General features: G+C 40.3%; 1 protein-coding gene across 13 annotated transcripts in view; it reads left to right on the forward strand.

The window, feature by feature from the left end:
- The window catches only part of ZMYM1 (zinc finger MYM-type containing 1), a 67,251-nt gene that overhangs the window by 26,273 nt on the left and 16,575 nt on the right, over nucleotides 1–24,403 (forward strand). For 11 of the 13 annotated variants that reach the window (XR_009553791.1, XR_009553792.1, XR_009553788.1 and 8 more), the window contains 5 exons: nucleotides 1,151–1,223; nucleotides 1,552–1,801; nucleotides 11,665–11,842; nucleotides 11,950–12,162; nucleotides 16,077–16,230. Coding sequence is in view for 9 of the 13 variants with exons in the window: in XM_016192570.2 (XP_016048056.2) it covers nucleotides 1,151–1,223; nucleotides 1,552–1,801; nucleotides 11,665–11,842; nucleotides 11,950–12,162; nucleotides 16,077–16,230 (868 nt within the window). In the remaining 4 variants the exon portion in view is untranslated. The remainder of the gene's footprint in view (nucleotides 1–1,150; nucleotides 1,224–1,551; nucleotides 1,802–11,664; nucleotides 11,843–11,949; nucleotides 12,163–16,076; nucleotides 16,231–24,403) is intronic. The other 2 variants (XM_016192571.2, XM_060205859.1) reach the window with 1 other exon arrangement.

Below are 24,403 nucleotides of genomic sequence, written 5' to 3' on the forward strand. Positions count from 1 at the left end.
TGAATCTCTTTATGTAACCATTATCTATCCACACCCAGAATTTCTGTATATGAACCAGCAGAAATTTCAAAATTCATTTTATTTTTTTAATGAGAGATATGAAGAGAAGGTTAGAAGGAGAGAGAGGTACACTGGAGTAATGTGTACCTTTGGCTGGTGCTGGGGACTCAACCTAGCACCTCAGAGCTTCAGGCATAAGTTTTGTATAATCATATTTATTGCCACAGCTGAAATTTCAGATGAAACAAGAAAGTTTTGTTTTTGTTTTACCACAGCACTGCTTCACTGACTTGTGGTGATTGGGAATTAAACTTGGGATCTTTGGTGCTTCAGGCATGAAAGTCTTTTTTGCATAATGGCTATCTTATCCCCCAAGCCACCCACAAAGCTATTTTCAGTTTTAATTTATCTCTTTCTTGTACACTGTTTAGAAATGGCATAAAGAAGCCAGTAAAAGAGTTTACCTGAATAGTAAGCATAAACTGCCAGTCATTTGACTCAGAGTTGAACTCAGCCAGCACTGCCCCCATCTGTGATGTCTGTCTCTCCCTGTATCTGAAAAGAAATAAAGTAAATCAGTATTAAGTAAGATCATGTCTCCCATTGGATTGGTGATGTAGGGAAATATTATCCATCAGAAATCAGTTGTTTCTTCAACATGTGAGCACTCAAACATAAAGATAGATTGCTTGCTGCTCTGGAAAAGGTAATCCTCCGTTATATGACCCATAGCCCAATATGTTGATAACATTTTGTGTGTGTTTTAAAACCTTTATGAAAGCAATTAGCTATATATGAGTAGAACAAGGAGGGGAAATAGGTGTCATGATTGTGTATATCTACTCTCCTTTGTTAGGTAGCACGTGAGGAAGTTACCAAAGTTTATTATTTATTATTTTTTATTTCTTTATTGGATTGTTTACAGTCTTGTCAAAACTTTATGGAGTCATATCTAAGTATATACAATGGAAAAGTAGTGCAATAATGATTGTTATTCACGAGCTGTAAGGGAAGCACTTACCTATGTGCCATGGTTAAATTCAGTTACATAATTCATTGAATAGACTTTCACATGATTTGTTTTATGTTGTATGGTTGTCTTAATACATTGTATTCATTATCCTTCAACTTTTTTTTTTTTTTTTTGTAGGAGTATTGTCAAGCCCAACAGCCCAAAACTCAGGAGAGTGAACTGAAAATAAACACCACATTTTCAGACAGTGGTAATAGAATTATTGAAATTCATTTGAGAATCCTAAATTCATTCATTTATTCTCCTTCATGTGGCAGCTGATTTAGTCGGATTTACATATATGTATTTTTTTAATTTTTATTATTACCAAAGCACTGTTCAACTCTTGACGTGTGGTGGTGGTAGGAGGGGGGTTTGAACCTGGGATTTTGGAACCATCAGCATCAAAGTCTTTTGCAAAAACAGTATGGTATCTCTCTACCTTTTTGCAGTGCTTTTGTTTTGGGAAAGTAGCTTTGAAAAAAAATGGAAAGATTAATTTTATGTAAATAATTTTCCTTCCTGTTTTGTGTTTATAGCTTCACACTTGACTGCGGGCGTTCAACTTTCTCTGGCATCACCTGGCATGAATAAAATGCTTCCTTCAGTTTCAACTACAGCTACTCAGGCTTCCTGTTCCGGTTGTAAAAAAATTCTTCAGAGGGGACAGACTGCTTACCAGAGGAAAGGGTCTACTCAGCTTTTCTGCTCCACACCGTGCATTTCTGAATACATCTTATCTACTAATTCACCAGCTCTCCCCAAGAGAACTTGTTCAAACTGCTTAAAGTATGTTGTTCTAAATCAGACCCCTTTTACTTCCATACACAATTTTTTTTTCCCTCCAGGGTTATTGCTGGGCTCAGTGCCTGCACCATGAATCCACTGCTCCTGGAGGCCATTTTTTTCCCCTGTTTGTTTCCCTTGTTGTTGTAGCCTCCTTGTGGTTATTATTATTACCATTGTTGATGTTGTTCGTTGTTGGATAGGACAGAGGGAAATGGAGAGAAGCTCGAGAAGCGACTCCCCTGCAGGTAGGGAGCCAGGGCCTCGAACCAGGACCCTTATGGTCCCTGCGCTTTGTGCCACGTGTTCCCGACCCCCACAATTTTTAAAAATATATTTATTTATTTATCTTCCATTTTGTTGCCTTTGTTTTTTATTGTTGTTATTGAGGTCGTTGTTAGATAGGACAGAGAGAAATGGAGAGAGGAGAGGAAGACAGGAGAGAAAGATAGACACCTGCAGACCTACTTCACCTGTGAAGCGACTCCCTTGCAGGTGGGGAGCCGGGGGCTTATACTGGTCCTTGTGCTTTGCGCCACGTGCGCTGCTCAACCCGCTAAGCTACAGCCTGACTCCCCATACACAAATTTTGAATAGAGATACTATAATTTTGTACATTTTTCACTTTTTTTTGAAGACTATCTGGGGGTGGAAACACTCCTTTTGCTTTCAGTTCCTTTTACAGATTCTTCAGAAGTAAGTTATTGAGAGGTTGGCAGAAATTAAAATGTGGGTTGGAGAGACAGCATAATAATTATGCACATAAATTTTATGCATAAGGCTCCAAAGGTTCCAGGTTCAATCCCCAGCAGTTCCTTACACCAAAACTAAACAGTGTCCTGGTTTAAGAAATACACAAAATGTGAGGGGTTTTGTTTCAGTTCCAAAATTTATTTTCCATTTTTTAAATTTTGATTGAATAGTGGTTTTGCCATTATAAGATACAGGGGGGATTATAGTTTCACACCACGGTCAACATCATAGCTCTTTTCCTCTTCGCTCTTGCCAGATCGCTGCTCAGTACAGGGGTCTGAATCCGGGACCTCAGAGCCTCAGGCATGAAAGTCTTGCATAGTCATTAAGCTACCTCCCTCCTCCCTAGTCCTACTTGTAGTTTTCATTTGAAATTTTCAGAGTATGATTATTATTAGCATTATTAGTTTGTTTTAGATAGACAGGAATTGAGAGGAAAGATAGGGAGAAAAGAAACACGCCACCTGCAGTGCTTCACCACTACTGAAGCTTTCCACCTGCAGGTGGAGAGGGGGCAGGAACTTGAACCTGGGTCCTTGAACGTTATAACATACTCAATTGGGTGTACCACACCTGGACCCAGTAGGATTCTTCTGTATAGATTCTATTTTACCTTTTAACTTTGTAGGGAATCCTAAATTACTTTGGATTTTCCAAGATTAATAAAGCTATGTATTGGTACATAAAGTTAATTATTTGTTTTTGGGAAATCAAATAAGTAAATGTGTGTGGTGTATGATTTTTAAAAATATCTGTGAACTACTGTACAGTTATCTGTTCCTAGCTTTTTAAAATTTTTTTAAAAATTATTTTCCCTTTTGTTGCCCTTGTTTTTGTTGCTAGCTTTTTTATGTGTGTACTGCAATTTTGATGCAGAGAAAGGTAGTACCTAATTTCAAAATGGTGCTTTTTAAATGTTTATTTATTTCATTTTGTTGCCCTTGTTTTATTGTTATAGTTGTTGTTGTTGTTGTTACTGATATCTTGTGTTGGATAGGACAGAGAGAAATGGAAAGAAGAGAGGAAGATGGGGAGAGAAAGCTAAGACACCTGCAGACCTGCTTCACTGCGTGTGAAGCAAATTCCCTGCAGGTGGGAAGCCAGGGTCTTGAACAGGGATCCTTACTCTGGTCCTTGCGCTTTGCGCCACGTGCGCTTAACCTGCTGCGCTACCACCCAACTCCCCACCAAGTTTTTTTTTAAGTAGAATTTATTTATTTATTTATTTATGAGAAATATAGGAAGAGAGAGAAAGAACCAGACATCACTCTGGTACATGCGCTGCCGGGGATTGAACTCAGGACCTCATGCTTGAGAATCCAATGATTTACCACTGCCCCACCTCCCGGACCACCACTAAGTTGTTTTTAAGAGAGATGGGTCCTGGTTCAAGCCCCCGGCTCCCCACCTGGAGAGGAGTTGCTTCACAAGCAGTGAAGCAGATCTGCAGGTGTCTTATCTTTCTCTCCCCCTCCTTTCTCCATTTCTATCCGTCGTATCCAAAAACGAAGACATCAATAAAAAAAACAATAATAACCACAACAATTAAACAAGGGCAACACAAAGGGAAAATGAATAAGTAAATATTTAAAAAGAGAGAGAGATGTGAAGAGAAAGAGAACCAAATAGCACTCTGGTAACATGTGTTGCCAGGGATTGAACTCAGCACTTCCAGCTTGAAAGTTCAACATTTATTATTATTATTAATATTAATATTAATATTAATATGATTGCTAAGTCAATTCAACACTTTTTAAATGTCTTTGCTTCAGAATAAGAGGACACATGGGGGACCCAGCTGTGGCAGACTCGGTTGATTGCACACATTACTATGGACAAGGACCCACCCGGGTGCGGGGTTGGAGGGAGATGAGGGGTAATTCACAGCTGGTAAAGCAGTTCTGCAGTTAGTTGTCTATCTTTTTCACCCCCTCCCCTCTCAGGTTTCTCTCTGTCCTATCAAAGTAGAATGGAAAAAATGATCACTGTGAGTGGTGGATTTAAAGTACCAGCATCAAGCCCCAGCAATAACCCTGGTGGCAATTTGTTTAAAAAAAAAAAAAAAGACGGAAAGAAAACAAGTAGACTGCCAGTTTTGCTTCAAAATACAATAATTCCTTCCACATAATGTCTTTTTTTTTAGATCAGACCATCATAATTTGAATATTTTGCCTCCATTGATGGCTACATTTTGCTAGCTAAGATATGATCCCTCAGTGGCTATTACTAGTATTATGAAACCTGTTAAAAAATACAGAATCATGGTCTGGGAGGTGGCGCAGTGGTAAAGCTTTGGACTCTCAAGCATGAGATCCCCAGTTCAATCCCCACCAACACATGTGCCAGAGTGATGTCTGGTTCTTTCTCCCCCTATCTCATAAATAAATAAATAAAATCATAAAAGAAAGAAAATACAGAATCTGAATTCTCACTCAGACTTACTAAAGCAGAACTATATTTACTATCCCTATTAGCTTTAGCATACATGCTAAATTTTGAAAAGCATTGAGAGCTTCTTTTTTATTCCATCTGTGTTGTTATATATATGTAAAATTTATAGACACTGAATAACATACTTAAGTCATGAGAATAATACTGGCATGTAATAAGAATTCAGTGTAGTTTAGCTGTCACTATGATTCTTCTCAAGAAACTTAAAAAACTTTTTATTGGTTGCCTCAGCTCCTTGTTTGGCTGCTGCTTCAGATGTTATTCGTTGCTTCAAGTCTTACTCCTTGGAACTCTACTTAACCTTTCTCTTTTGCTTTTTTTTTTAAGCCTTCAGTGCTTTGTCCTTTTCCCCCCCTTTTTTGCTATGGACTATATGGCATTCTCTTCAGACTGCTTTCTTTCTCTGCAGAAGCAAATAACGGTAAGGGTCCTTATAGATTATATCCAGTCTAAAAAGTTTCTCTTAGATTTAAGGAAAATGAGGCCCTTAGAGTTTATTGTTCCTGTTGCTGTCTTTGTCACTTATTCCTATATCTTGAGCACATATCCCAGACAAGTTAAAAAGACTAAAGGACTGGCAAGATAGTTCACTTGAATAGTGCACTGCTTTGCTATGTGTGTCACCCAGGTTTGAGTTCAGCCTTGACCATGTTGGAGAAGCTTTGGTGCTATGGTTTCTTTGACTCTTTATCTGAAAAAGTCATCTAGAACAGGAAAAATTTTGTGTATGTATTGCTTTGTAAGGCAGAGGAATCTAATATGAGCAAGAATAGGAAATCAGTTTTATTTGTAATTGTATTTTTAAAAATATTTATTTATTCCCTTTTGCTGTTTTATTGTAGTTATTATTGATGTCGTCGTCGTTGTTGGATAGGACAGAGAAATGGAGAGAGATGGGGAAGACAGGGGGAGAGAAAGATAGACACCTGCAGACCTGCTTCACCGCCTGTGAAGGGACTCCTCTGTAGGTGGGGAGCCAGGGGCTCGAACCGGGATCCTTACGCCGGTCCTTTTGCTTTGCGCCACGTGCGCTTAACTCACTGCGCTACCGCCCGAATCCCAGTGTAATTGTATTTTTTATACAAAATACTATTTATTATCTCTGTGGTTGTTACTGGTACTGTGAATCTACACTGCAGTCGGTGGCCATTTTTTCTTTATTCTTTTTTTTTTTTGGATCAGAGAGAAAACTTGAGAGGGGAGAGGGAAAGGGGAAGATACGATACTTGCAGACCTGCTTCACCACTTGTGAAGTTTCCACCCTGCAGGTGGGAAGCAGGGGCTTGAACCCAGGTCTTTGCACATGGTGATATGTGTGCTTAATTCAGTGTACCACTGCCACAAAATACGATTATACATTGATGAAAAGGTGGTGGTAATGCAAACTGGAAGAAGCCATTCATTTTTTTTTTTCAGTGTAGCCTGTGGGGGACAGGGCAGGGGAGGGGATTGGTGTACAAATAGAAAATGAATTGTTTTATATGGATGAAAGGATAAGTGTCTAATCTTGCTCAAACTTCTGGAACTGCTTTTTGGAGCTTGGGATCTGGACACCTTGAGCAGGTCAAAAGGCATAATTATTTACTATTGGATAAAGACAGAGAAATTGTGGAGGGAGAGAGACACCTGCAGCCCTGCTACACCAGTTGTGAAGCTTTCCCTTGCAGGTAGGGCCAGGGGTTTGAACCTGGGTCCTTGCTCATTGTAATGTGTGTATTTAACCAGGTGCATGCACCACTGCCTGGTTTTTCCCTTTTGTTGCCCTTGTTGTTTATCGTTGTTATTGTTGTTGTTATTGCTGTCATTATTGTTGGATAGGACAGAAAGAAACAGAGAGGAAGGGAAGACAGAGAAAGGGAGAGAAAGACACCTGCAGACCTGCTTCACTGCTTGTGAAGCAATCACCCTGCCAGTGGGGAGCCGGGAGCTCAAGGATTCTTGAGCCCATCCTTGCACTTTGTGCCATGTGCACTTAACCCACTGTGCTACCATCCTACACCCCTTGTGGTGCTTTTTTTTTTTAATTCCCTTTTGTTGCCCTTGTTGGTAGTGCTTTTTTTTTCTTTTTTTTTTTTTACCACACCAGAGCACTACTCAGCTCTGGCTTATGGTGGTGCAGGGGATTGAAACTGGGACTCTGGAGCCTCAGGCATGAGAGTCTGTTTGCATAACCTTTATGCTATCTACCCTTTCCCAGTAGTGCTTCTTAAAGCAATTGTACTTCCATATGTAGTAGAGGTTCCTTGGTGGATGACAGTAGTCCTTTACATCTTCATTTTGGCCTTCACAGAAGACAAAGTCTGTCCACAAATGGAGATATTACTAGTAAAAGGTGGTTTCTTGTTAATGTGGAGTGAGTGCCTTCAGTGCATCTAGGGCACCTTGAAACCAAGATCGCCGTTCTTGTTTATATCCTTGGAGTTACTCCTTGCCAGTTTCTCCAAGCAGGACCTTCTTTAGTTTGAAAGATAGTCAACTGCTTTTGGTGGGTGCCCACTTTTCTTAGTGTCTACCATCTTCCTGGCCACCTGGAATAATAGTGTAGTGGCACTACGTGGTTTCCTTATCCCTAATGCTAATTTTGTCTCAAGACTTTAAGTATCAGTTATTCTTGAGGTCTTCATATACTAATGACTTAAAATGTTTTGTTAATGTGGTTTTTATTCCATTTCAGAAATCAGGCATTTGAAAATGATGATTAAAGTTTGTGAGTGTGTGTGTATGTGAGAGAGAGAGAGAGAGAGTTTTGCCACCAGGGTTATTGGTTAGATTCAGTGTTGGCATTACAGATCCTCTGTGCTTGGCAGCTATTTTTTTTTTCTTTTTTGTTTGATAGGACAGGGAAATGAGAGAGAAGACACCTGCTGACATGCTTCACCACTAGTGAAGCATCCTCTCTGCATGTGAGGGACAGGGGCTTGAACCAGGATCTTGGCACATGGTAATATGTGCACTCAATCAGCAGTACCACTGCTCAGTCTCCTAATTTTACTATTTTTATTTATTTTTGGTCATCACTAAAGCTTCATCACTCCTAGCTAGTGTTGGATTTTAATACGGCATGAGTGATAGTACTGTGCAAGCTCCCAAGCCCAATGTCTTCTTCATCATTACTACCACTATTACATTCTTATTTATTTGAGAGTGACAATTGGGGAAAGCCAGAGAGGAGAGACCCACCATTCCTGGCATTTCTTTTCTTTCTTTCTTTCTTTTTTTTTTTTTTTGCCTGCAGGGTTATTGCTGGGGCTCAGTGCCTGCACCGTGAATCCACTGCTCCTGGAGGCCCTCCCCCCCTTCTGTTGCCCTTGTTGTTGTAGCCTTTTTGTGATTATTATTGTTGTTGGTTGTTGATGTTAATTAGTTAATTCATTTTTTAAAGACTTAAAAAAATATCTATTTCCTTTTTGCTACCCTTTTTTATTGTTGTTGTAGTTATTATTGTTGATGTAGTCGTTGGATAGGGCAGAGAGAAATGGAGAGAGGAGGGGAAGACATAGAGGGAGAGAGAAAGACAGACACCTGCAGCCCTGCTTCACCGCCTGTGAAGTGACTCCCCTGCAGGTGGGGAGCCAGGGGCTTGAACTGGGATCCTTTTGCCGGTCCCTGTGCTTCATGGCACGTGCACTTAACCTGCTGCGCTACTGCCCGACCACCTTAATTTTTTAAAACTATTTATTGGATAGAGACAACCAGAAATCAGGAGGGAAGGGAGACAGAGAGGAAGAGAGACACCTGAAGCACTGCTTCGCTGCTCGTGAAGTTTCCCCTTTAGATGGGGACCCGGGACTTGAACCTGGGTCCTGGCACATTGCAACGTGCGCTCAACCAGGTGTGCCACCACCCGGCACCTTCCATTCCTGGCGTTTCCATGCTTTGCTGGAGCTAAATGCACGGCCATCATACTTGACAGACTATGTACTCTACATGAGTGAGCAACCTCCTGACAGCAGGTTGTTTTTTATTTGTTTGTTTGAAGATTTTATGCATTTATGGTTGAGAGATGTATAGGGTGAGGGGGAGAGAAAACCAAAGCATAATACTGGTACATGTGCTGCACTGGCATCACTGAGGAGAACCAGGTGCTTTGGTGTCTCTGACTCTGTGTGTCAGGGGAGCATGGGCTCTGAGCAGTGAAGCAGTGAAACCTTAGCACTAACAATTTTTTTTAAATTTTTTAATATTCTGATAGCTGTAGTAGACCTATATTTTCTGTAACAACTCTTCCCCCTACCACCTAGGGGTTATCTCTATGGCCCAGTACCTACAATATGACTCCTGATGAAGTTGCATATGTAGAGAGAGAGAAAAGGAAAAACCTGCAGCCTTGCTCCACCACTTATGAAGCTTTTCTCCTGCAGGAGATACCAGGAGTTTGAGCTGGGATTATCACACATGATTGTATGAGTACACTCCACTGCGTGACTGGCTCACTCAGTAGAGTGTACTACTGAGTGAGTAGATAATTGAAGATCCAAAGAGGGTGAGAATGTTAACATAATTGTTACACAAGCACATGTGGTCTGGGAGGAGTCGCAGTGATGGAATTTAGGACTTTCAAGCATGAAGTCCTGAGTTCAATTCCCGGCCGCACATGTGCCAGAGTGATGACTGGTTTCTCTCTCCTCCTATCTTTCTTATGAATAAATCTTAAAAAAAAAAAAAAGACACATTAGTCTATGATAAAAAATAAGTAGGGGGAGTCCAGCGGTAGCACAGCGGGTTAAGTGCATGTGGTGCAAAGCACAAGGACCGGCATAAGGATCCCGGTTCAAGCCCCCGGCTCCCCACCTGCAGGTCTGCAGGTGTCTATCTATCTCTCCCCTCTCTGTCTTCCCCTCCTCTCTCCATTTCTCTGTCTTATCCAACAACAACAACATCATTAACAACAACAGTAATAATTACAACAATAACAAAAGGGAATAAATAATTAAAAAAAAAAACTTAAAAAAAATAAGTAGGGAGTCAGGCAGTAGCGCGGCGGGTTAAGTGCATGTGGTGCAAAGCGCAAGGACCGGTATAAGGATCCCATTTCGAGCCCTCGGCTCCCCACCTGCAGGGGATCAAAAAGGGAATAAATAAATAAACAAAAGAAAAGTAAAAAAAAATTTTAAATAATAAAAAAATAAATAAGTAAAAATAAAAGGAGCTAAGTGCTGGCACAGCTGGTTGAGTGCACGTGTTACAATGTGCAAGGACTCAGGTTTAAGCCTGTAGGTGTCTCTCCCACTTCCCTCTCTGGTTGTCTCTAGCAAATAAATACAGATAATAAAAAAGAATAGCAGTTGAGCATGAGATCCTGTATTTAGTCATCAACATTGCATATGCCACTGATGCTCTGGTGTTCTTTCTCTTGTTAATATTTTTTTAATATTTATTTATTCCCTTTTGGTGCCCTTGTTGCTTTATTGTTGTAGTTATTATTGATGTTGTCATTGTTGGATAGGAGAGAGGCTGGGAAGACGGGGGGGGGGGGGGGGGGGGGGAGATAAGACACCTGTAGACCTGCTTCACCGCTTGTGAAGTGACTCCCCTGCAGGTGGGGAGCTGGGGGCTCAAATCAGGATCCTTTCACTAGTCCTTGCTTTGCGCCACCTGCTCTTAACCCACTGCGCTACTGCCCAACTCCTGAACTTGTTAATTTTTTAAAAAATGAAGAAAATGTGTTCTGTGAAAAAAGTTATTAGCTCTGGTGTAATTCACAACATCCCATAGGAGACAGCCATAGAATTTTGTTATCCGGGCAGGGGTAGATAGCATAATTGTTATGCAAACAGACTCCCATGCCTGAGGCTCCAAAGTCCCAGGTTCAATCTACTGCACCACCATAAACCAGAGCTGAGCAGTGTTCTGGTTAAAAAAAAAAAAAAATTGTCATCCAAGAGAGATGTTTAATTACCCTCATCCCATTTCATTACACCTTATTTGAAAGGTGCCCTGAAGGATCAAGTTTTATAAAAGTGATTAATTTTTAATAGCAAATGTAGGGCTCTGATAGTTGTGCTCATTATATAACTGAAGAAATTACTTCTATATGCTAGAGTTCATTTATCCATTCTTTTGTTGATGAACATTTGCACCTTTTTGCATCTTTCGGCTATCCTACACAGTGTTTTTTGTTTGTTTGAATGGCTTTTGTTTTTGTTTTGTTGTTATTTCCCAAAGCACTGTTCAGCTCTATGTTATGGTGGTGTGGAGGGACTGGACCTGGGACTTTGGAGCCTCAGGCATGCAAGTCTCTTAATAACCATAATAATCATTATGTTGTCCGCTCACCCTCTGAACAGTGCTGTTGTGAGCACATCTATATATATGTGGATCTGTCACTGGCACCCACTAGGATAGGGTAGGTAATCCTCAAATTCATACACACAGATGTATTATAATCTGCGTTTTGTAGGTGGGCAATCTAGTATTTAGGGAGTATAAATGATTTCGACGTCATTGCTTAATGAGCATGATAGAACTGGGTACCAATTCAGATTTTGTTACCTCTAGACAGCTGTTACTGCTATTTATTTCATAGTTCTTCCATTCAAAGAAACAAACTGAGGAGAGTTTTGTTTGAGAAACTAATTTAACTTAAGATAAAGGGAGGGAAAAAAAGGTTACTTTAGAGTAAAAACAACAAGTATATAATGGTATCTCTAATTTATTTTTAGAGACATTTTAAATCTAAAGGATGTGATTAATGCCCAGCCTGAAGATACTTCCTCGAGCAAAAGTTTTTGCAGCCAAGCATGTCTTTCACATTATGAAGAAAAAAGAAAACCAGTTGTTACTCTGTGTACTACTAATAACATTTTAACAAAATGCAGCATGTGTCAGAACACTGCTATCGTAAGTTACTATATATATTTATATGAATTTGACCTTTAGGGACTGGTGGTTCTTCTTAAATATCAGAATTTTTACTGATTTTTGTTTGTTTGTTTGTTTACTTCTAGATTCAGTATGAAGTAAAATACCTGGATGTAAAACATAGTCTTTGCAGTAATGCCTGCTTTTCAAAGTTTCACTCTGATAACAATTTCACCATGAACTGTTGTGAGAACTGTGGAGTTTACTGCTACACTAGCTCTAATTTGTTCTATATACTTCCTATGGAAGAACAGTCTCTTAATGCGAATAGTTCAAAGAGTATTACAGGATTTAAGAAGGTATGAATCAAAATCTATTGCATACATTGAGGTTTGAATTAGAGTGCATAGGATTCAAATAAAGAATTAAAGTTTAGGGGGCCAGGCAGTGGGTAGCGCAGTGGATTAAACGGGGGATCGCTTCAGAAACGGTGAAGCAGGTCTGCAGGTGTTTGTCTTTCTCTCCCTCTCTCTGTCTTCCCCTCTCTCAACTTTTCTCTGTCCTATCCAACAGCAATAACAAGATCAACAACAACAAAAATATGGCCTCCAGGAGCAGTGGATTTGTAGTGCAGGCACTGAGACCTAGCTACAATAACCCTGGAGGCAGAAAAAAAAATTAAAATTTGGGCCACATGGTGGTGCGCCTGGTTAAGCACACACATTACAGTGTACAAGGACCCAGGTTCAAGCCCCTGGGCCCCACGTGTAAGAGGAAAGCTTCATGAATGGTGCAACAGAGCTACAGGTATCTGTCTCTCACTCTCTCTCAATTTCTGTCTCTATCCAGTAAAAAAAAAAAAAATTAACAATTGAGTTCCCTTCATTAGTTCATCTATGGATGATTCTACTTTAGAAAAAAATGCAGGGGGCGGGGGTCAGCTGGCCAAATAGCTTGCTTAGATAATGTGCTATTTTGCCATGTACACAACCCACGTTCAAATCCAGCCGCCGCCACCACATGTAGTGGTACTCTCTTTCACTCTGTTTTCTCTGTCTCTAGAAAGAAGAGAAAATATGTAAGAATATATACAGTTTAGGACTGGGGAGGCAACATAATGTTTATGCCAAAGACTTAACTGTCTGAGGCTTCAAAGTCCCAGGTTCAATCCCCAGAACCACCATAAACCAGAGCTAAACATGCTCTAGCATCTCTCTGTATATTTCTGTCTCTGACATTAAAAGTAAATAAAGGGAGTCGGGCAGTGGCGCAGCGGGTTAAGTGCACGTGGCACAAATCGCAAGGACCTGCATAAGGATCCCAGTTCGAGCCTCTAGCTCCCCACCTGCAGGGGAATTGCTTCACAAGCAGTGAAGCAGGTCTGCAGGTGTCTGTCTTTCTCTCTCCCTCTCTGTCTTCCCCTCCTCTCTCCATTTCTCCCTGTCCTATCCAACAACAATGACATTAATAACCATAACAATGTTAAACAACAAGGGCAACAAAAGGGAAGATAAATATTTAAAAAAAATTTTTTTAAGTAAATAAAATGGGGAGTTCGGCAGTAGCGCAGCGGGTTAATCACATGTGGCACAAAGTGCAAGGACTGGTATAAGGATCCCGGTTCGAGCTCCAGTTCCTCACCTGCAAGGGAGTCACTTCACAGGCGGTGAAGCAGGTCTGCAGGTGTCTTATTTTCTCCTCTCTGTCTTCCCCTCTCCTCTCCACTTCTCTCTGTCCTATCCCAACAACAGTAACAACTACAACAATAAAACAAGGGCAACAACAAAAAAAGTAAATAAAATGAAATTTTAAAAATTAATAAAGGATATAGATTTTAGTTGCTTTGAGCATGGTTTCAGTTGAAAATTTGATGGTAGAGATAAAATAAGACTTTTTAATGCATGGTTTACAATTTATTTTTAATTTTCCCTTTTTCTTGCTCTTGTCTTTTTTATTGTTGTTGTAGTTGTTGTAGTTATTGATGCCAGTCATTATTAGATAGGACAGAGAGAAATGGAGAGAGCAGGGGAAGACAGAGAGGGAGAGAAGCAGACCTGCTTCACCGCCTGTGAAGCGACTTCTCTGTAGGTGGGGAGCCAAGGGCTCGAACTGGGATCCTTCTGCGGGTGCTTACACTTTGCGCCACGTGCACTTAACCTGCTGTGCTACTGCCCGACTCCCAAAATAAGACTTTTAATAGACTTCTGTGAAGCTGAATCGTAGCACACCTGGTTGAGCCCACATGTTGCAATGTACAAGGACCAAGGTTCAAGCCCCCAGTCCCCACCTGCAGAGGGAAAGCTTTGCAAGTGGTAAAACAGAGCTGCAGGTGTCTTTTGTCTTTCTCCCTCTCTATCTCCCCCTTCCCTCTTAATTTCGTTCCATCTCCAGTAAATAAAGATTAAGAAAAATTTTAAAAAGATTTCTGCTGCTGTATTTTTATTTACTTTTAAATATTTTTTATTGGATAGAGATGGAACGAAATTGAGAGGGGAGGGGAGCTATAGAGGGAAAGACACAGATACCTGCAGCCCCGCTTCACCACTTGTGAAGCTTTCTCCACTGCAGGCGGGGACCAGATGCCTAAACCTTGGTCCCTGTGCACTGTAGTACGTGCATTTAACCAGGTGTTCCATTACCTGACCCTTATTTATTTATTTTTATTGGATAGGACAGAGAAAAATTGAGAGAGATGGGGAAAATAAAGGAGAGAAAGCTGCAGACCAGCTTCACTGCTTATGGGGTCCTTGTACTTCGTACTGTGTGTTTAACCTGATGGGATACTGCCTGCACCCCTAATTTCATTTGTCTTTACACTCCCCAGAGTAGTTCTTTTTCATTATTATCATGTGTTGGATTGTTATTTTTATTTTATTATTTTTTTTTTTTATGGTATTTACTTATTTTATGGAAGAAAGATACAGAGACCAGAACGCTGCTCAGCTATGGTTTATGGTCATGCTAGAAATTGAGCCTCGGGCATGGAAGTCTTTTTATATGTATTGGATAGATATAGTCAGAAATTATCGGGAAATTGTGAGGAGCCTCACAAAGCACCCTGCATTTTTTGTTAGGGTACAGGGATTTAGGGAGAGAGACACACCTGCAGCACTGCTTCACCAATCACAAAGCTTTCCCTCTGCGCATGGGGACCAGGGCTTCAAATGTAGTTCCTTATTTGTAATTTTCACTCAACCAGGTGTACCAGTACCCAGTCAACATTATCTTCCATATATATATATATATATATATATATATATATATATATATATATATATATATGTATTTTTTTTTTTTTGATAGAGATAGATGTTGTGAGGAGGGAAGAAAATAAGGAGAGAGAGAGAGAAAGAAAGAAAGACCCCTGTATCACTGGTTCCCCACTCATGAAGTTTCCCTCTGCATGTGGGACCAGAGGTTTGGACCTGTGCCCTTGGGTATTGTAACATGTACACTCAACCCGATGTGCCACCACCTGGTCCCCAGTATTCATGTCTTAAGTTCAGAAATGATTCCTATTTCACTAGAAATTCCTATTTCACTAGAAAATCTGGCTTGTGAACCCCAGTCATGTCTAAACACTCAATACTTACTGCTTATTGAATGGATTAGATTCTTGTGTGTGTGTGTGTGTGTATTTATTCCCTTCTGTTTTCCTTGTTGTTTTATTGTTGTAGTTACTGTTTTATTAATGTCCTTGTTGGATAGGACAGAGAGAAACGGAGAAAGAAGGGGAAGACAGAGAGGGGGAGAGACAGACACCTGCAGACCTGCTTCACTGCTTGTGAAGTGATTCCCCTGCAGGTGGGGAGCTGGGGGCTCGAACCAGCATCCTTATTGCAGGTCCTAGCACCCGACTCCCTTGAATGGACTAGATTCTATACCTCTTCATATATAGTGCTTTTTTACAATATACTTGTTATTCTAACATGGAAACAGAAAGTGATTCCTACATCATCTTACAATGTGTGTTAAGTATTCTTTCTGGCTCCTTAACACTAATTACCAGTAGGTTTTGTTGGCTAACTCCCAAACTGGCATGATAGAAAGACCTATAATTGTTAGACTTTATTTATTTAGTAGTCTAGCAGGTAGATCAATTTCCTTCAGTATACGATATGACTTCTTTTTTAATGTATAAAGCCTTTTTTGATTTTCAGTGTTTTTAAGAAAGTATAAAATGTGATTTCTTCGTCATTTGTAATATCTGGTGGTAACGGGTTTATATTTGTTTATTAACGATATGTGTTACTATTACTTTAATCTTCAACAGAAGCCAGCCAAAATACTTACATCTATTCTTTGCAAAGCATTGAAGCCCTCAGATGAAATGATTGAGATTACCAATGACGTGGGGAAGATAGAGCTTTTCTGCTCTGTTACTTGTTTCTCTGCTTACAGCAAAGCTAAGACTGAATCATCTACAGGTAATGTTTGTTTAGCAGATGTGAGACATTCAGTAGCTGTCAAAGAAATGGTTTGGTGTGCTGGGAGATAACATACACTTTGCCATCCACAAAGACCCAGGTGTAAGCCGCAGTACCTCTTGAGAACACTATAGATGGCATCAGGGCAAGCTCTGTAAGCAGGCAAACTGTTCGCTATGATGTATCCTCCTCTGTCCTGCCTCTATCTGAAGTGGTTTATGTATTTATTGAATAGAGACAGAATTCAGGAAGGAAAGGGGAAATAGAGAGGAAGAGAGATAGACACCTGCAGCACTGCTTTCCTCCCCTACAGGTGGGGACAGGGTTCTTGAACCTGGGTCCCTTGCACATTGTAACATAATGTGATCAACCAAATGTGCTACCACCATGCCCCCCTGAAATTCTTTTCTTTTTCTTTTATTTATAATTTTTTATTATCTATATTTATTGGATATAGACAACCAGATACAGAATGTAGGGTGAGATAGATAGACAAACAGATAATGACACCTGCAGCACTGCTTCATCACTTGGAAAGCATTCCCCCTGCAGGTGGGGACCTGGAGCTCAAACCAGGGTCTTTGTGCTTTGTAATATGTATGCTCAACCAGGAGAACCACCACTCACCCCTGTTTTCTTTCTCTTATTTATTTTTTTTCCGGATTTTATTTATTCACGGGGAGGGTAGGAGAAGATGGAAAGAACCAGACATCAGTCTGGTACATGTGCTGCCAGGGATTGAACTAAGGACCTCATGCTTGAGAGTCTGTGGTTTACCCACTGCACCACCTCCCACACTCTTTTTTTTCAAAAAGATTTATTTATTAATGAGAAAGATAGGAGGAGAGAGAGAGTCTTACATCACTCTGGTGAATGTGCTGCTGGGGATTGAACTCAGGACCTCGTGCTTGAGAGTCTGGTTCCTTAGCCACTATGCCACCTCCCAGACCACTGTTTTGTTTTTTAAAAAGGAGCTTTATTCTTCTGCCTTAACATACAGCCTTGATTCACTCCAGTGCTAAACTGACTTGAAATCCTAGTCTTTAACTTACTGCAAAGCAATGTTTTTTAGTATAAAAAGAAGACTACTGTCAGAGGTACAGTATTTATTTGTAATTGTTTTTTCTCCCTTCCTTTTTTAAATCAGTAGGACAGAGAAATTGGGAGAGGAGGGGGAGATAGAGAGGAAAAGAGGTGGTGGAGGAGGTGGCGCAGTAGATAAAGCATGAGGTAAATCTTTTTTAAAACAGACACCTGCAGATCTGCTTCACTGTTTCTGAAGTGTGCGCACTACAGGTAGGGAGTATGGACTCGAACCCAGTCCTTGCTCATAATACTATGTTCGCAGGAGTCGGGCGATGGCACAGCAGGTTAAGTGCAGGTGGTACGAAGTGCAGGGAATGGCTTAAGGATCTGGGTTTGAGCCCCCGGCTCCCCACCTGCAGGGAGGGAGTCACTTCACAGGTGGTGAAGCAGATCTATAGGTGTCTTACATTTCTTTTCCACTCTGTCTTCCCCTCCTCTCTCCATTTCTTTCTGTCCTATCTAACAATGACATCAATAACAACAGCAATAATAACTACAACAGTAATCAAAAAACAAGGGCAACAAAAAGGCAAATAAATATTTAAAATTTTTTTTTATTTTATTTGATATTACTATATTTTTATTTATTTTTATTTTTTTAATTTATTTCTTTATTGGGGAATTAATGTTTTACATTCAACAGTAAATACAATAGTTTGTACATGCATAACATTCCCCAGATTCCCATTTAACAATACAACCCCCACTATGTCATTCATCATCTTTCATGGACCTGTATTCTCCCCACCAACCCACCCACCCCAGAGTCTTTTACTTTGGTGTAATACTCCAATTCCATTTCAGGTTCAACTTGTGTTTTCTTTTCTTATCTTGTTTTTTAACTTCGGCCTGAGAGTGAGATCATCCCATATTCATCCTTCAGTTTCTGACTTATTTCACTCAACATGATTTTTTCAAGGTCCATCCAAGATCGGCTGAAAACGGTGAAGTCACCATTTTTTACAGCTGAGTAGTATTCCATTGTGTATATATACCACAACTTGCTCAGCCACCCATCTGTTGTTGGACACCTGGGTTGCTTCCAGGTTTTGGCTATTACAAATTGCGCTGCCAAGAACATATGTGTACACAGATCTTTTTGGATGGATGTGTTGGGTTCCTTAGAATATATCCCCAGGAGGGGAATTGCAGGGTCATAGGGTAGGTGCATTTCCAGCCTGCTGAGAGTTCTCCAGACTGTTCTCCACAGAGGTTGGACCAATTGACATTCCCACCAGCAGTGCAGGAGGGTTCCTTTGACCCCACACCGTCTCCAGCATTTGCTGCTGTTACCTTTTCTGATGTATGACATTCTCACAGGAGTGAAGTGATATCTCATTGTTGTCTTGATTTGCATTTCTCTGACAATCAGAGACTTGGAGCATTTTTTCATGTGTTTCTCGGCCTTTTGGATCTCTTCTGTGGTGAATATTCTGTCCAAGTCCTCCCCCATTTTTGGATGGGGTTATTTGTTGTCTTCCTGATGTATGGCATGTAAAGATCTTCTCCCATTCTGTGAGGGGTCTCTTGATTTGGGTAGTGTTTTCTTTTGCTGTACAGAAGCTTTTTAATTTGATGTAGTTCCATAGGTTTATACTTGCCTTAGTTTTCCTTGTAATTGGATTCATTTCATTGAAAATGTCTTTAAAATTTATGCGGAAAAAAGTTCTGCCAATATTTTCCTATAAGTATCTGATAGTTTCTGGTCTAACATCCAAGTCTTTGATCCACTTGGAATTTACTTTTGTATTTGGTGAAATACAGTGATTCAGTTTCATTCTTCTGCATGTTTCAACCCATTGTTTCCAACACCATTTGTTGAAGAGACTCTGCTTTCCCCATGTAATAGTCTGGGCCCCTTTGTCAAAGATTAGATGTCCATAGGTGTGGGGCCTCATTTCTGGGCTCTCAATTCTATTCCACTGGTCAGTGTGTCTGTTCATGTTCCAGTACCAAGCAGTTTTGATGACAATGGCCATATAATACAGTTTGAGATCTGGGAGTGTGATGCCTCCGGTTGTGTTCTTTTTTCTCAAGATTGTTTTGGCAATTCTGGGTCTTTTCTGGTTCCAGATAAACATTTGTAGCATTTTTTCTATTCTCCTAAAAAATGTGCTTGGGATCTTGATGGGGATAGCATTAAATTTGTAGATGGCTCTGGGTAATATATTCATTTTGATGATGTTAATTCTTCCAACCCATGAACATGGAATATCTTTCCACTTCTTTGTGTCTTTTTCAATTTCTTTGAGTAGTGATTCATAATTTTCAGTATATAAGTCTTTCACTTCTTTGGTTAGGTTTACTCCTAGATATTTTATTGTTTTTGTTGCTATAGAAAAAGGAACTGATTTCTGGATTTCAATTTCTTCTAACTTAGTGTTTGCATAGAGGAATGCCACTGACTTTTGAATGTTAATTTTATAGCCTGACACATTACTGTATTGCCTAATGATTTCCAAAAGCTTCTTGCTGGATTCCTTAGGTTTTTCCATGTATACTATCATGTCATCTGCAAATTAGGAGAGTTTGACTACTTCTCTTCCAATCTGTATGCCTTTAATTCCTTGCTCCTGCCTGATTGCTATGGCAAGAACTTCCAACACTGTGTTGAATAGTAATGGTGATAGTGGGCAGCCCTGTCTAGTACCTGATCTGAGGGGAAATGCTTCCAGTTTTTCACCATTGAGTATGATGTTGGCTGTAGGTTTGCTATATATAGACTCCACTATCTTCAGGAATTTTCCATCTATTCCCATTTTTTGTAGTGTTTTGATCATAAAGGGATGTTGTATTTTGTCAAAGGCTTTCTCTGCATCTATTGATATGACCATGTGGTTTTTGGTCTTGCTTTTGTTGATGTGGTGGATCACATTGATTGATTTACATATATTAAACCAACCTTGCATGCCTGGGATAAACCCCACTTGGTCATGATGAACAATCTTTTTGATATACTGCTGTATCCGGTTGGCTAGAATTTTGTTCAATATTTTTGCATCTATATTCATCAGAGATATTGGTCTGTAGTTTTCTTTTTTGGTTGTGTCCCTGTCTGCTTTTGGTATCAGGGTGATGTTGGCTTCATAGAAGCTGGCAGGGAGTATTCCAGTGTCTTCAATCTTCTGGAAGACTTTTAAAAGTAGAGGTATTAGTTCTTCTTTGAAGGTTTTGTAGAATTCATTTGTAAAACCATCTGGTCCAGGACTTTTATTTTTGGGGAGATTTTTGATAACTGTTTCAATTTCCTTAGCTGTGATGGGCCTGTTCATGTTATCCACTTCTTCTTTACTTAGTTTTGGAAGTTGGTAGGTATTTTGGAAATCATTCATTTCTTCCAGGTTCTCTAGCTTGGTGGCATATAGTTGTTCATAGAAGCCTCGCATGATATGTTGTATTTCTGCAGTGTCTGTTGTGATTTCTCCTCTTTCATTTATGATCCGATTTATTTGGGTCTTCTCCCTTTTTTGTTTTGTGAGTCTGGCTAAAGGTTTGTCAATTTTGTTTACTCTTTCGAAGAACCAACATTTACTTTCATTGATCTTTAGTATGGTTTTCCTATTCTCAATGTTATTTATTTCTGCCCTAACTTTAGTGATTTCTGTCCTTCTGGTTGCTTTAGGATTCCTTTGTTGTTCTTCTTCTAGGTCTTTAAGATGTGCAATCAGGCTGTTTATTTGTGCCTTTTCTTGTTTCCTAATGTATGCTTGTATAGCTATGAACTTCCCTCTTAGGACTGCTTTAGCTGTGTCCCAAATATTTTGATAGCTTGTGTCTTCATTTTCATTGAACTCTCGAAACATTTTGATTTCTTCCTTGATTTCCTCTTTGACCCAGAAGTTGTTAAGAAGTGTACTGTTGAGCTTCCACATTTTGGCACTGTTACTAATCTTTTGTTGATTGTTAAGTGTTAGTTTAATTCCACTGTGGTCTGAGAAGATGCTTGGGATGATTTCAGTGCTCTTGAATTGGCTGATGCTGTCTTTGTGGCCTAACATATGGTCTATCCTTGAGAATGATCCATGTGGATTTGAGTAAAATGTGTATTCCAGTGTCTTGGGATGAATGACTCTGAAAATGTCCAATAGTTCTAGTTTATCTATCTCTTCATTTAGCTCCCTTATGTCTTTACTGATTTTCTTCCTGGATGATCTGTCAAGTAGAGAGAGTGGGGTGTTGAAGTCCCCTACTATGATTGTGTTACTGTTAATATATTGCTGTAGCTCTTTCAGTAGAAGTTTGATGTATTTAGATGGCTTCTCATTGGGTGCCTAGATATTAATAATTGTTAAGTCCTCTTGATTGACTGATCCTCTGAGCATTAAGTAGCGTCCATTCCTATCTTTCTTAATCTTATCTATTTTAAAGTCTGTCATGTCAGATATGAGAATAGCTGTTCCTGCCCTTTTTTGTGGGCCATTGGCTTGAATGATAGTTTTCCATCCTTTCACTTTAAGTCTGTGTTTGTCTTGTTGAGTTAGGTGAGTTTCCTGTAGACAACATATTGTTGGGTTGTGTTTTCTGATCCATCTTCCTACTCTGTGTCTTTTAATAGGTGAATTCAGGCCATTGACATTTATTGATATCAAAGATTGAAGATATTTTAACACCAATCTTGTAGAGTTTTAGAGTGTTTTGATATATGTCCTATTTGTGGTGGTCTGGTTGTTTATAGGAGACCTTTCAGAACTTCTTTTGAGGGCAGGCTTGGTGATGGTTGCTTCCTTCAACTGTTGCTTGTCTGAGAAGGTTTTGATGCTTCCATCTAGTCTGACTGACAGTCTAGCAGGATATAGTATTCTTGGCCGAAAGCCTTTCTCATTCAGCACTCGATAGATATCTTGCCATTCTCTTCTGGCCTGTAGTGTTTGTATGGAGAAGTCTGCTGCTATTCTTATGGGTTTTCCTTTGTAGGTGACTCTTTGTTTTTCTCTTGCAGCCTTGAGGATCCTTTCTTTATCCTTATTCCTTTCCATTCTAAGTATGACATGTCTTGGTGTCTTTAGGTTTGGGTTAATTCTGTTTGGGACCCTCTGGGCTTCTTGAATCTTTATGTCTTTGATGTTGTCTAGACTAGAGAAATTTTCAGCTATTATGGCCTGGAGAATGCTTTCTTCCTCTCCTTCTCTTTCTTCCTCTGGTAAGCCAATAATGCGTATATTGTTTCTTTTGAAGTCATCCCATAGGACTCTGTTGTTGTTTTCAGCATCTCTTAATCTCTTTTTGAGATCTCTTACTTCTTTTTTAGTTGTCTCTAATTCATCCTCAATCTTGCCAATTCTGTCTTCAGCCTCATAGATTCTATTCTCTCTTCCCTCTACTGCTTTCTGGAGTTCATCTATTTTGTTGCCCTGCTCTGATACTGTTTTAGCTTGTTCAGCTAGTTGCCTTCTTAGCTCAGCGATTTCAGCTTTCAGCTCTCTAATAACCATGAGATTATTAGAATTTTCTTCCATATTCTCATTTGTTGTTCCTGCATTTCTGATTACAATTTTTTCAAATTCTTTACTCACTCCTGTGAATATTTCCTTAGCTAATGTTTGGATGTTGAACTCGTTGTTTTGTGCTTCACCCTCTGGAGGACTTTTAGCTGGACTGTTGTCCTGGTTCGATTCTCCAATATTTTTTCTTGTTGTTTTAACCATTTTATATATTATGTTATGAGTTCCCTTTATCAGTACTTTTCAATATAAAGGTTTTACCGTGGTGAAATTTAACAGTTTTTTCAATCCCTGAGTTGGAGCTCAGTGATGTAAAAGCCTCTTCTTTTTTCTTCCCTGTAGGCTGTGGGAGCCTGAGGGCTTTTATCAATAGGCTTCTTAGCTTAATCATTGACTCCTGACCAAGAGATAAAGCAGGGTGTGGCAGAGATAGTCCAGTGGTTATGCAAAGAGACTTTCACAGGCCCTCAGCTATGCCACCGAGGTATAGGTCTTCTCCTGAGTTTCCCAGTTAGAGCTCTGTCCCCTGGTGTCCCTCCCTGTTGCTGCTCCAGATTCTGAGGGTAGTAGCAATGGAGACTCAGAGTTGCACTTGGTGAGTCTCTGGGGAGTCCTTTCCTCCCTTCAGCTGTCCCCTTGTTGGTGGAGCAGACTGGAGGTGGTGTCTCCACTGATAAACTGCTGAACTATTAGCAGTCACTTAATCTCTCCTTAGGCCCCTCTCTCCTCTCTGTCACCAGCCACGCGTGTTTGTACTCACGGGTGATTTACTGGGTTCCTGTGGTCATTCTAGTCCTGTCTTGTTTCGGTGTGGGTGGTCTCCTTTGGTATTCCTGCACAGGTGGTGGAAGCTGTGATCACTGTCCTTTCACTGAGTAATCTGCAAGAGCACAGTAGAGTCTGAATTCACGAATATTTAAAATTTTTAAGTGGTCCGGTAGGTCACACAGTGGATCAAGCATTGGGCTGTTAAGCATGAGGTTCTTAGTTCAGTCCCTGGCAGTACGTGTATCAGAATATCTTGTTCTTTCTCTCCTATCTTTCTCATAAATAAATGAATAAAATATTTTTTAAAAAATTTTAATACTGTTCACCTGGGTTGGGTGGTAGCGAAACAGGTTAAGCACACGTGGCGAAAATTGGAAGGACCAGCAGAAGGATACAGGTTTGAGTCCCCAGCTCCCCACCTGCATGGGGGGCTCACTTAACAAGTGGTGAAGCAGTTCTGCAGATGTCTTTCTCTCCCCCTCTGTCTTGCCCTCCTCTTTCCATTTTCTCTCTGTCCTATCCAACAAGGACATCAATAACAGTAATAACCACAACAGAGCTAAAACAACAAGGGGAAAAAATAGCCTCCAGGTGCAGTGGGTTCATGGTGCAGGCATTGAGCCCTAGCAATAACCCTGGACGGGGAAACAGAAAAATACGGGGCAGGGGGGCGGGCAGTGGTGCAGCGGGTTAAGCGCATGGACTGGCGTAAGGATCCCGGTTCGAGCCCCCGGCTCCCCACCTGCAGGGGAGTCACTTCACAGGCAGTGAAGCAGGTCTGCAGGTGTCTGTCTTTCTCTCCCTCTCTCTGTCTTCCCCTCTTCTCTCCATTTCTTTCTGTCCTTTCCAACAATGAACAACATCAACAATGGCAATAA

This window comes from Erinaceus europaeus, chromosome 13 (genome assembly GCF_950295315.1).
Source record: "Erinaceus europaeus chromosome 13, mEriEur2.1, whole genome shotgun sequence".
NCBI lineage: Eukaryota > Metazoa > Chordata > Mammalia > Eulipotyphla > Erinaceidae > Erinaceus > Erinaceus europaeus.